We start from the raw sequence: 13,163 nt of genomic DNA on the forward strand, positions 1-13,163 counted from the left end.
TTCACCAGTGATGGGGGCGGGGATGAGGAAGAAAAATGCCCTGCTATCGGCTCCGTCAGGCCTCGGCGATAATGCATTCATAAGCATCATATCCACAGGCATTACATCAGGCTGGACTCTGAGGGCTGAGGTCCGGACACACCGAGAGAGTTTTAATGAAAGCAGGGCCTTGGGGCGGTTGGGACAGCTGGGCATCCACAGCAGAGCGTTAGGCATTCTCTTCAACTGTCTCTCCCCATCTGTGTCCAGCCTGCCAAGGCATGTGTTGGCCGCCTGGCCTGCAATGGAATGGAATGAAATGGCCGATGAGGACGGGGGGGGGGGTGGTTGGTGACAGAAGACCTTCGCTGACTGTCCTTGGTGGAGCAGAGGGGCGAGAAAGGGGAGGGAACTTGGCGGCTGTTCAACTTCACAAAAGGTCATGTGGAAAGTGTCTTTTTCAGCCACCCATCAGCAAGGCCGCGGAATCCATCCTCCTCTCAGCTCCCACTGCGTTTTTATGCACAAGGTTAAAGGACTGTTTTAACGTCCCTCGTGTATTTCAGCCACCTCTGGGGTTTTCCACTTAACCCAGGAGTTTTGATGCAGGGACTTATTTTAATTTTAACTGGGATGAAAGTAGGGAGGTTTTTTCAATGTCTATGCTTACCTAGTTGTGAGCGCCAAATTATTTATTCTGCAAGTCTTCACACAACTGGTTAAAGTATTCATGGCACCTGGACAAGAGGAATGGTGTCCTTGCCACTTCGTTACATTTGTCTGAACATTGGGTCAGATGGTCTTTGCTTCTTGGGTTTGAGGCTTCACCGTTGGATGCACACCCCTTTAACAGAGCATGAAAAATACTGGGAATGGGCATATCAATTTTGCTCCCGGATTGTGGCTCACTGGGCAATATGCTCCTTTTCAGATGGACACGGGTATCATCTACAGAACCGCCCGAAATGTTTAATTGTTGCACTGTAGAGCAGTCCTTAGGACCATTGAACATTTCTATTCCCATCAGTAATTTTGTCGCCTCAGATTTCTTTCCGTGATTGACTGCAATGCAAGTAAATTAGCGATATATGTCACTGCAGGCAGGGATTATGTTGATTTACTGAACTCCTCTTTTTGTTATTCAGGTCAAAGAAAGACAAGGCAAAAGGCGTGGTGAAGCCTGATAGCTCAGACCCAGAGCCTGAGGGCCTGACCCTGCTGGTGCCTGACATCCAGAGGACGGCTGAGATTGTCTACGCTGCTACCACCAGCCTACGGCAGGCAAACCAGGGTAAGGCTGACCGCACACACGTCGCTCTCTGGCCTAGGGCCAAACCGAGCAAGGGGACTATTAGTCTGGACCCTCCTTGGCTTTTTTTTTACAGACATTTATTGTAATACGAAGTGACACAGTAAAATGTTAGCCAGTGCCTTTTTAAAGGTTGTCTGGTTTTGGCTCTTTCAAAAGATTTTCTCCCCCTCCCCCTGAATTATTTCAGCAGGTCCCAAATGTCTTCCCAGTCTACATTTTTCTCGCTACCTCTCCCTTTTGTCCTGTGTGTTCTTGGGACAAGGACAAGAAAATGGGTCTCTTAAGTTTAGTCTCCACAAGTACAAATTCCCTGGGCTGTCATTGACTTGGAGCCTTTTAAGTCTCAATTTGATCTTAATCAAGGAAACGCGTCCTGTTTTAGGCCTGAACGTCCTTTACCCAACTCCAACCCCACTCTGTCAGTGACAGGTTAAATGTTAACCCGTTCTCTTACATCGCTTTGATGCTAAATAGAGACGTTGGTCCTATTGTGGCCACCTGTTGTCCCACAGGTCCCATGCAGCCCTACTGTCTGCGTCCCCACGGTGCAGGGAGACCCATAGTGCAGACAATCACGAGAAGGACAGGAGGGTTCAGTAGTGAGAGGGCATCGGGTCATAAAACCCGCTGTCAGGGAGCTCCTGCCAGCCGTTACTCACCGTTGCTGAAGAAAGCTGCCAACAGATGCATCTGACGTATGATTGACCGTAACGCCCCCTCCCCCCCGGTGGCTCTCTTGTAGTCAGCCACATCAATGGCGCTCTATTGGGGGTTGGGGGCGGGAATGCGCAGATCAATGCAGCCGTCACTTTACACAAGGAAATTCATATGATAATGGCCACTGGATTCATGTTCCAAAAGGGAATGGGCAGCATAGAGGGCTGGACCGATATGCGTTTTGTTTTAATTAGTCTTTAAAATGGCCCAGCGGCAGGCTTACGAAGAAGGCGGGCGTTTAAAGCTCTGTTCCTACAGCCTAGTATTAGACTGGTTAAACTGGGAAACTGTTCCAAGAAATATTGATATCCAACGCTAACGTGCCAACAGAACTGAGAGTAAATAAAGTATCGACGCCCCCCCCCTTGCATCCTAAGTCTGGTCGTAATAGGCCAGTAAAATGCACCAGTAATTTAATGGGAGGTACATCTGTCCAGGTAGCAGTAACTAAAGCAGAGGATGAGAGCGGAGCTGGGGTGCTATAAATAGACCGTTAATTATGTGAATGCATTAACTGCTTTCTACCCCGTCTCTCGACTGTCGGTGCGAAAATTGGTGGCCGTTTCCATTGTCATTTGTCTTGGACATGGTTTAGCTGTCGACAAGACCCAGAAGAAATTGGAGGGTAGGGGGTGTGAGAATCTCCCAACGGATTGCAGATTCATTCATCAATATGAAGGTGAAAATGGGAGGATAAGGAGGTCTGACAAACCCTGCCATTACCTGCGAATGCCATCATATTCTGAGATAATCTTGTTGCGCCGAAGAGGAATATGGCTTGAATATGACTTTTTGTGTTTTCGATGTTAATCGATTTAGTCGGCGTGGACTAGGTAGTAATATCAATGAAGCGGTGACCTCAGCAGTCCTTTATCACAGTGTGGTTGGTGTGTTTGTTTGCCAGGAAGATTCATGTAAAGATGGTAGGTCTGGATCCAGATGCAGGCGGGACACAGCAGTAAGCCGGGCTCTCAAACAGGGATGACTTTGAACCTGCCGTGGTAACAAGGTTTTCTTTTTATCTTTCCCTCCATCAGAGAGGAAGTTGGCCGAGTCCTCGAAGAAGGCAACAACCAGACCCAAACCCATGTCCATCCTACGCTCACTAGAGGAGAAGTACGTGGCCATCATGAAGAAGCTCCAGTTTGGTGAGTGCTTTTAAGTTTCTGTGCAGTTTGTGTTCAATGTGTGGTGTACATTTGGGCCAGTTGTGGTTTGGTGGGTACCGTATGTTGGAAATGTGGAACTGTTTCTTTTCAAGACAGAGGAGGAATGCTTAGACATACTAGAGGCAGGGCTCTTCACTCTGAGGCTGGCTGTCAGTTGGTCCCTCCCTCAGTGCACGTAATGCCCAGAACACAGCAGCAGCACAGCCCCAAACCCCCTCCTACCCCTTTCTGAAATGATAGATAACGCAGTCCTGCCGCCTGTCTGCAGGGAGGAAGGTATTTTCTGTCTGTCACTTCTCATCCTGCCACGCCGTGGTTGATTACGGGACTTTTGTTGTGCCTCAATAGATTTTTTTTTGCGCACGGCACACGTCTAAAGTAACCGCAAGTGACATGAATGTAAACGGACTTGCTCTGGCCCAAGTACAAGAGCGAGACGGTCGACGAGCCACGGTATCAAGGCAGGAACCCTGGTGTGGAATATGATTAAAGGACGTAGGGGCCATGTCATTACTGAATAGAGGTTTACTGCCAGATACATGTGTACTCGTTCATCCAAGTGGGAGGATATTTGCATGATATGCCAACAGGGTGTTTGTTTCATGCCTTTTTATTATTTTGATGTGTAGTGAACCATTTTGAAAGTGTTTAAACCTTCTCTCCAGCAGTCCCAGTAGCTATTGACATTAATACCTGTGCTGGGTCTCTCCCTGGCAGACACCTTTGAGATGGTCTCGGAGGACGATGACGGGAAGCTGGTGTTCAAGGTGAACTACCACTACATGTCTCAGGTGAAGAACGCCAGCGACGCCAACAGCGCTGCCCGCGCCCGCCGCCTGGCACAGGAGGCCGTCACGCTCTCCACCTCGCTGCCCCTCTCCTCCTCCTCCAGCGTCTTTGTCCGCTGCGACGAAGAGCGACTGGACATCATGAAGGTACAGATGCATACTGCCCTGTCCTCTACGGTCCTCTGTGCTGTACCATTTACACTCAGTCACACGTCCTGTTCTCTTAGGACTATCTTACACCTACAGTAATCAATCCACTTGATTTGATACTGTACATACCTTTCAGCATGTCTTTTACAAGCCCAAACCACCTAGCCTATCATTTCCCCTTCCCCGTTTTATACATACAGTACTAGCCACTCACATTTTACGTAATCATCTATAGAAGTGATATCTGTTCAATGGTATTCAAGGTGTTTATGAAATGCCTTTACCGGAGACCCCATCTGTCTGATTCAGAGATGCCCTCAGGGCATGATGGCCAGCTGATGATGATGATGATGCTTGTAGAAGTGAGCAGGGTGTTTCCAGTACTGTTCCAGTCAAATGGATGCCGTCTGGGGCACTAAAACCGCAGGACTTGCGCTAATTGCGGTTGTTGCAGCGCGGGGGGGGGGGGGGGGGGTTGGGGAAACGGATTTGGTCTGTTGGGGACTCTGCTTCTGGTCTTGATAGCCTATGGCTTCGCGTTCCAATGCCGTCATTGAAAGTCTTACTCATTTTCCAATGACGTTTAATACATGGCCTTGACCCCTTTTCTGATTAATGGAAAAGTCTCATTTGGTAAATGTCAAAACCCTCGTCTGCTAGGGTTCTATTTCTGCCGAGAACACAACTTTTTCCTTAGCAGCACAAGAACGGGCCACAAGTTGATAGAGGCTGGAGGACGTGGTGGGACATTGTGGATGTCTAGTGACCCATCTGGGGTTGTTGCCCCCCTCATTTCAAGTGTCCCCAGGGAGCTCCTGTCCTACTGGCATAGTTTAAAAAATAAAAAAAGTTAAATAAATAAAAAATACTGCCATAAACAGTGTATCATTCTTTCACCGGGAGCGGTAGCATCAAGCTATCTTAGTAGACATTATTAGCAAAACCACTTGCTCCCGTTTTCCCACCTACTTCTCTGGGAAGCGCACTAAAAGTGTCTGAATGTTAATGTCGAAATGTAGTTACCGCCTGAGTGACACTTGGTGCCCTCAAGCTATCTTGCGAGCGCTCTGCTGGTTTGGATAGGCATGCTACTCCTCACACCTGACGCTGCTGAGACAGGGGTCAGTCAGTCGGTGTTTGACTCTCACCTTTCCCACACATCCTCTCCCTCTCTCACATACACCAACTACCTACCTACAGTGTGTCCACGTCCTCTTTACCGTCACACGTCTTCTCGTATCTTCCTACCTCTCTCCCCCGGATCAGTGATTCTTTGATTTTTTTTATTTATTACTATTCTGTGTCTTGTTCCTGTTCCACGCTGCCTGCTTCACTCTGCCTCTACTCCTCCTCCCCCATCAGCAAGCTGCTCTCTTCAGCTGGCAGCGTGGCCAGCTCTCCCCCTCCTCCCCTCCCCATTCTCTCCTTCTCTTCAGCTGGCAGCGTGGCCAGCTCTCCCCCCTCCTCCCCTCCCCATTCTCTCCTTCTCTTCAGCTGGCAGCGTGGCCAGCTCTCCCCCTCCTCCCCTGCCCATTCTCTCCTCTTCAGCTGGCAGCGTGGCCAGCTCTCCCCCTCCTCCCCTCCCCATTCTCTCCTCCTCTACAGCTGGGAAAGCTAACCTCCCTGAAACTTCACTCAGACACCTTGTTTGTTGATGCAAGAACACAGGACACTCCCAGGATCTCCCCCTCTCCCCCTTCAGGGATGAAAGGGGATATTCACAGTTTTGATCTCACAATGTGACAGCTGTGTAGAGCCAGCCGCACCTCCCTAACCAGCCATAAGCCTACTCTGCTGCTTCTCTCCGTCCGTTCTCTCTGCCCATCTCCCATCGGTTTTTAAATGTTATTTAGCCGTGATGGTGATCTTGGGGTGTGCAGACAGTGATGGGGTTTTGTTATGGATATGTAGATATATTTTAATTTGGCCTGTAAGGACTAGGCTTCACTGTGGCGCAGCCTCGGAGTGCCACTGCCAGAGAAAAAACGGAGCACAGGGACGGTCATGCTTGCGCCTTAACGTCACTGAAAGCCTTGCGTTTCAAGCCAAACCCCATTCTATCGCAAATTGGCGCATAATTTACGTATTTTTATGAACCATGTTGCGGGCCTTTTTACACTACTCGTTTAAGGTCGTTTTCAAGGTTGTTTGGTAACAAACGACCTTGTTTAGTCATGTTACCTGGCTAGCTAGCTAACATGGTACCCTTTGGCTATGCACACATTTGGATTGCACAGGAAAAATAGAAAAGGGATACAGAGCCTACTCTAAGAGATGCTTATGCCTACTCAATGTAATTCATTCTAAGGTAAATCTGAAGGGGGGGAAAAAAATCCATCTGATGTCCCTTAAATTCTGTTTGGTGTCTAACTTTTGGGAGCTGTGTGTGTGTGTGTGTGTGTGTGTGTGTGTGTGTGTGTGTGTGTGTGTGTGTGTGTGTGTGTGTGTGTGTGTGTGTGTGTGTGTGTGTGTGTGTGTGTGTGTGTGTGTGTGTGTGTGTGTGTGTGTGCGCGCATCCTTGCGCAAAATAGTACGCAGCATCATCTGGATATGTGTGCAACAAAAGTTCAACATTCACCTTCTGCTACCATTTCTGTCAAGCCGTCTACGCGTACAGTTTGACCCCTACGTTCGATAAATCCAACGTATGCACCACACCGAATGCACTGCAACTGCCTCTGCAAGGCAAACGCAGCGTTTTCATTGGAAGGCTGTGTGTAAAGTTGTCTGAAGAGTATGATAAAGATGGTTTCATATAAACCTGGTGTGTTTCCCCTTTCCTTACACAATGAAAATTCAGATCATTATGCATTTATGTTCCTTACTACGTTCCTCATGCCCAATCACAGGTAGGCATTTGGATATGAGTAAATCAGTTATTTTCTGCAGTAGCCCTTTCTGTTATACAGTAAAAAGTGCAGTGTTTCCCCTATACTAAATTTTAGCAGCGCCGGGCCGTCACTGCTATATAGTTGCCACCATTCGACTAGGGGATAATCTAAAATTCCCAAAATGGCATGGCATTTGGCATTTGATTTTATGAGTCACTCAGATGGCATTACAACATTACATAATCCATGGCAAAATGTGTAGAATTGCAGGAAGTTAGCTTTAAAACAGCTAAATTGTCTCTGCGGCCTCTACAGTTTGCAGTCGGAGGCTGCTCCGTTGGCCATTACCACACCCTGCCACCCCCACACTAACTTTGCCACCGCTGCTATGAAAAAAATCCTTGGGGAAACTCTGAAGCGTGAAGTTAAATTCAACGTGTTTTATTGAGTAGAGGTGTGAATATCAGGGTCAGGGTATTGTGCAGAAAGTATACAAAATGGGAACAGGCGTCCTGGGGGACAGGGCAAACCCCGATGTATCTCGATACGACTCAGTATTGTGAGACTTGGCCTGGTATCACGTCATTAGCACAATCTTGGTGTTGTGACAACCTCGTTACAGTTTTCTAGCAGTTTACACAGATTTTCTGCGTGTTTTTGTGCATATAATTTTTTGGGGGGCCCTCACCAGTTTGCATCCCTGGCCCTTCCTCCTTGGTCTAGATAGTGTCTCTCTGAGCTTGGCCCCCACAGAAACTCTGAAAGGGTTTTTGTTTTAAAAGGGAGAGCCAAATGCTCTTGAAACAAGGTCTCGGTGCAGTGGGTTTCAGATCAGATTAGCCCTCCGCTGTCAGGGCCTTCTGCGAGCGGCTAATGCAGTAAATCACAGCCCCCCCATTCGGGCATGCCATCCTTGAGGCTGAATACCTGTGACTAGCTAATAACCCGCTACTCAGCGCGCGTGAGCAAAGAACAGAGCAGAGCGGGGAGTGCGGTCTACCTCCCCACGAGGTTTTCCCCTGTATCGATCAGACCGAGCCACTTATACAGACAAAAGGTCTTTAGTTCCTGGTCACTGAAAGCACAAGGGTATTCCTGCAGAATAACCAAGATCCCTTTCCCTTATTTGATCCTTTTTGGGACCTTCCCAAGCCTGTTTGTCTGTCTGCCGTTTCTTTTGTTTTTCACTTCCTGTGGTCTCCTTGATTGATTAGCTAGTGTGGAAATGAATTGGATTTATAATAGCCACGAGATATTCAGGTGAAAAATTATGTCCTTTTGTGTCAACCACCTCTAGTGGTAATGGGTTTGTTGAAGAAAAAGGGGGGTAGTGAACTGTCATTAACCCCTTGTGGTCTGTGTGTTGCAGGTTCTCATCACTGGCCCGGCAGACACGCCGTACGCCAACGGCTGCTTTGAGTTTGACGTGTACTTCCCCCAGGACTACCCCAACTCTCCGCCCCTGGTCAACCTGGAGACCACCGGGGGACACAGCGTGCGCTTTAACCCAAACCTCTACAACGACGGGAAAGTGAGTCCCATACAGTTACTCAGGGTTAGGGGGTTGGTGAGGAGTTGGGTCAACTGCCTAGCTTTTAATCAACAGTTTAAATGTTGGGGGTTTGGTTCATTTCGTGAAAAATGTTTACCGTCCCTTCAGCTTTTGGCTTTCCACGAAAAGATGTCTAATTTGAGTGTATATTCAGCACCAGTCTGTCCAGAGTGATCCCTCTGTGGCACCATCAACCTGTTAACCTCACAGCTTGGAGTGGAGAGAGGAGAGCTTGATTTGAGTAGCCTTCCCTTCACACTAGTTTATTTTTGGTGTGTTGCCAAAATGAAAAAGAAGCACACTATTCCCCCCCCTCTCTCCCCTGGTGAAAAGCTGTGAAGGTGCTGGAGCCTGCCTCATCTGTTCTTCCTCATTAGGAAGACTCTGACAAGGAACATCTATTTTCATAATGGAAGGAGACAGCTGCTCTAAGAATTACTGTGGGCTTTCTACAGCAGAGGTAGCACTCTGGTGAGGGGGCCAGGGCAAACTGCTTCTCAGCTTTCTCTTTGATTGAGGGGTGGATGGGTAGGAGGCAGGGCCTGTGGATGTTTACCTGACAGTCATTCTCTTGTCTTCAACCCTTGATCTGTTTCTGTCTTCTCCAGGTGTGTTTAAGTATCCTCAACACCTGGCACGGGAGACCAGAGGAGAAGTGGAACCCTCAGACCTCTAGCTTTTTACAGGTGAGACAGAAATCCACTGCACTATACCTCCACCACCCTTTCTTGGGTCTGTGTTTGGTTGTTTCTGCTGTCAAAACCTGAGTCCATCTCCATCAGTTGTTGGTGATGTTTGATCATCGGCCTGTGTTTGTGACCACAGGGTGTATATTAATAGGTGGCTGTTTTGACAGATGCCATGAAAGATCCTCCATATTGTAAAGCCATTCATAGAGTTTATGTTGGCGTGTGTGTTGTTTTGAATTATTTAACTAGGCAAGTAAAATTCTTATTTACAATGATGGCCTACCTCGGGACGACGCTGCGCCAATTGTGCGCCGCCCTATGGGACTACCAATCATGTCCGGTTGTGTTACAGCCTGGAATTGAACCAGGGTCTGTAGTGACACCTCTAGCACTGAAATACAGTGCCTTAGACCGCTGCGCCACTTGGGAGCGCAAGGCAATTCCATCTCGACACCTATCACTCTGAGCTGGGCTGCTAAGGGGTTTTATCACTAGCTTTATCGTTGACTGCCCGTCTGTAGTCTGTGTCACACTGGTAGAGACCTCGGGGCAAATCTCAAATAACACCCTATTCCCTATATAGTTCACTACTTTTGAGTAGTGCACTTGCACTATATGCGAAATGGGGTGACATGATTGTCTGAAGTAGTACACTGTATATGGAATATGGTGTCATTAGAGCAACAGCCCTTGGGTCGGAATGGACAAAAGTACCCGCAAAACACCAGTCTCAACGTCAACAGTGAAGAGGCGACTCCGGGATGCTGGCCTTCTAGGCAGAATTGCAACGAAAAAGCCATTTCTCAGACAGGCCAATAAAAAGAAAATATTAAAGATGGGCAAAAGAACACAGACACTGGACAGAGGAACTCTGACTAGAAGGCTAGCATCCCAGAGTCGCTTCATCACTGTTGACGTTGAGGCTGGTGTTTTACGGGTACTATTAATAAGGCTGCCAGTGGAGGACTTGTGAGGCGTCTGTTTCTCAAACTAGACACTCTAATGTACTTGTCCTTTTGCTCAGTTGTGCACCGGGGCCTCCCACTCCTTTATATTCTGGTTAGAGCCCGTTTGCGCTGTTCTGTGAAGGGAGAAGTACGCAGCGTTGTACGAGATCTTCAGTTTCTTGGCAATTTCTCGCATGGAACAGCCATCATTTCTCAGAACAAGAATAGACTGACCAGTTTCAGAAGAAAGTTATTTGTTTCTGTCCATTTTGAGTCTGTAATCGAACCCACAAATGCTGATCCTCCAGATACGCAAATAGTCTAAAGAAGGCCAGTTGTATTGCTTCTTTAATCAGAATAACAGTTTTCATCTGTGCTAACATAATTGCAAAAGGTTTTTCTAATGATCAATTAGCCTTTTAAAATTATAAACTTGGATTAGCTGACACAACGTCCCATTGGAAGACTGGAGTGATGGTTGCTGATAATGGGCCTCTGTACGGCTATGTAGATATTCCATACAAAAATCTGCCGTTTCCAGCTACAATAGTCATTTACAACATTAACAATGCCTACACTGTATTTCTGATCAAATTTATGTTAATTTAATGGACAAAAAAATGTGCTTTTCTTTCAAAAACAAGGACTTTTTTAAGTGACCCCAAACTTTTGAACAATAGTGTATATGGAGCAGAAAAGCTGTAAAAAAATAAATAAAAAATAAAGATATTTGTCCTCTGAATGGGGGAGGGAAAGAGTCTGTTTCTGTGGATATTGATCTGGCAACAAGCCTAGCTAGAGTCCTTTAGAAATGGTTCCCTTTTCTAATTCTCTCATTTTCAGGGTTGGAGAGTTCATAGAGATGTCTCCATTGATTATCATTCTAGTTGGTGTCTGCCAGATCAATAATGGAAATAGCAGGCTGAATGGCGACATGGTGGAATCAAGTCAAAATCAGCCGGCCCTGATATTGGTCCTGATATCTAGTTGCGGTGAGCAGGTTGGGGAAGGGTGGGGGCTAGGGGAGGGTTGAAAGGTCACCAGGGTCTGAGTTAGTAGACAGGGTCCCTTGGCAGTCACACAGTATCAATTTCTTCATCTCCACTGATGGTTGAGGAAAGGATTGGGGTAATCTAGATCTATTGTTAGGCGGACAGCTACTTGACCGTCAGGATACATGCTGAGTGTTGTCCAGCTTGGCCTGGCAGACGTCCAGCTAGTGTCTGGCTCTGTGGTTAATATATGCTGGGCGGTGTGATGGAGCGAGCCGTGTACCCAGTCTCCTTGAGACAGCCCGGGGTATTAATTGAATTGTTAATAAAGATATATTGAAGGAGGGTGAAAAATCATGCTTTTGTCTGACGCTCCCTTAGTGTCCCCCATGCGTTCTGCTGCGTTGCTCATTGTGGTCTCTGCAATGTTCTCACCTATCCCCCTGCTTTTGTCTCCTCCAACTTTTCTTGCTCTCTTACCGCTCTTGCTCCCCCTCCTCTCTCTTTCTCCCCACACACCCCCTTCGGTAACCTTCCTACAAGTGGCTGTATGTGTATTTTGCAATGATCAAAAATATTCCATTAATCCCCCCCTCTCTCTTCAGGTGCTGGTATCGGTGCAGTCTCTGATCCTGGTGTCGGAGCCCTACTTCAACGAGCCGGGCTACGAGCGCTCACGCGGAACCCCCAGCGGCACGCAGAGCTCCCGCGAGTATGACGGAAACATCCGTCAGGCCTCCGTCAAGTGGGCCATGCTGGAGCAGTTACGCAACCCCTCGCCTTGCTTCAAAGAGGTGAGCGGTTAAATCTCTTTTGTCCCTACCCCCCCCCCCCCCCCCCGCCATGCTATCAGGCTATCCTACAGTGGCTCACCCTTTCGTACATACAATTAGGCTACCCCGCAGCTTTCCTGGCACCTCAACCTGGCCCACGCCAGTGTTTAATGGCCCTCAATTCTACTGTAGTATCGTTCTTTGTAATGACAAAGCATTACGCTCACCATGCTCCCTTGTTACAGTAGCAACCAGCCTCTGCACACACAAAAAAAACGGCAGATAAAGCACAATAAATTGTCTCCTTTGGGACGATATTAGGACCGTGGCAGATAATAAATTCACTGTTTACTATTTCCCAGGTAGATCATATCGCTCGTTTTTTAATTTCCTCCTGTCCTTGACACGGGCCGTGCAGGCTGATAGCGTGGCAGATAGCGATCAGTCACCAACTCTGCTTAGAGGGAAGGGGGGGAGGGGAAGATGGTGCGTAGAAAGAGGGCGGGGGGTAGTGAGAAGCGTTGGGAGGGGAAGAGGGCGGGGGTCTAGGGAAAGAGTGAAGCAGAGGGAGTTTGGGAGGGAGAAAGTAGAAAGAGGAATGGGAAGATGGAGGGACAGAGTGAAGCAGAGGGAGGTAGAGAGGAATGGGAAGATGGAAGGACAGAGTGAAGCAGAGGGAGGTAGAGAGGAATGGGAAGATGGAGGGACAGAGTGAAGCAGAGGGAGGTAGAGAGGAATGGGAAGATGGAAGGACAGAGTGAAGCAGAGGGAGGTAGAGAGGAATGGGAAGATGGAGGGACAGAGTGAAGCAGAGGGAGGTAGAGAGGAATGGGAAGATGGAAGGACAGAGTGAAGCAGAGGGAGGTAGAGAGGGATGGGAAGATGGAGGGACAGAGTGAAGCAGAGGGAGGTAGAGAGGAATGGGAAGATGGAGGGACAGAGTGAAGCAGAGGGAGGTAGAGAGGAATGGGAAGATGGAGGGACAGAGTGAAGCAGAGGGAGGTAGAGGAATGGGAAGATGGAGGGACAGAGGGAGGTAGAGAGGGATGGGAAGATGGAGGGACAGAGTAAAGCAGAGGGAGGTAGAGAGGGATGGGAAGATGGAGGGACAGAGTGAAGCAGAGGGAGGTAGAGAGGAATGGGAAGATGGAGGGACAGAGTGAAGCAGAGGGAGGTAGAGGAATGGGAAGATGGAGGAACAGAGTGAAGCAGAGGGAGGTAGAGAGGAATGGGAAGATGGTGCGGGGGGCGGCGGGAAAGAGTG

At 48.1% G+C, this 13,163-nt stretch overlaps 1 protein-coding gene across 18 annotated transcripts in view; it reads left to right on the forward strand.

Moving 5' to 3' along the window:
• LOC139381137 (dual E2 ubiquitin-conjugating enzyme/E3 ubiquitin-protein ligase BIRC6-like) overlaps positions 1–13,163 on the forward strand; it is a 141,314-nt gene that overhangs the window by 117,545 nt on the left and 10,606 nt on the right. For all 18 annotated transcript variants that reach the window (XM_071124458.1, XM_071124463.1, XM_071124468.1 and 15 more), the window contains 6 exons: positions 1,125–1,270; positions 3,046–3,156; positions 3,895–4,112; positions 8,316–8,477; positions 9,107–9,184; positions 11,732–11,920. In XM_071124458.1, coding sequence (XP_070980559.1) covers positions 1,125–1,270; positions 3,046–3,156; positions 3,895–4,112; positions 8,316–8,477; positions 9,107–9,184; positions 11,732–11,920 — 904 coding nt within the window. The remainder of the gene's footprint in view (positions 1–1,124; positions 1,271–3,045; positions 3,157–3,894; positions 4,113–8,315; positions 8,478–9,106; positions 9,185–11,731; positions 11,921–13,163) is intronic.

The sequence above is a fragment of the Oncorhynchus clarkii genome, chromosome 23, assembly GCF_045791955.1.
Source record: "Oncorhynchus clarkii lewisi isolate Uvic-CL-2024 chromosome 23, UVic_Ocla_1.0, whole genome shotgun sequence".
Lineage (NCBI taxonomy): Eukaryota > Metazoa > Chordata > Actinopteri > Salmoniformes > Salmonidae > Oncorhynchus > Oncorhynchus clarkii.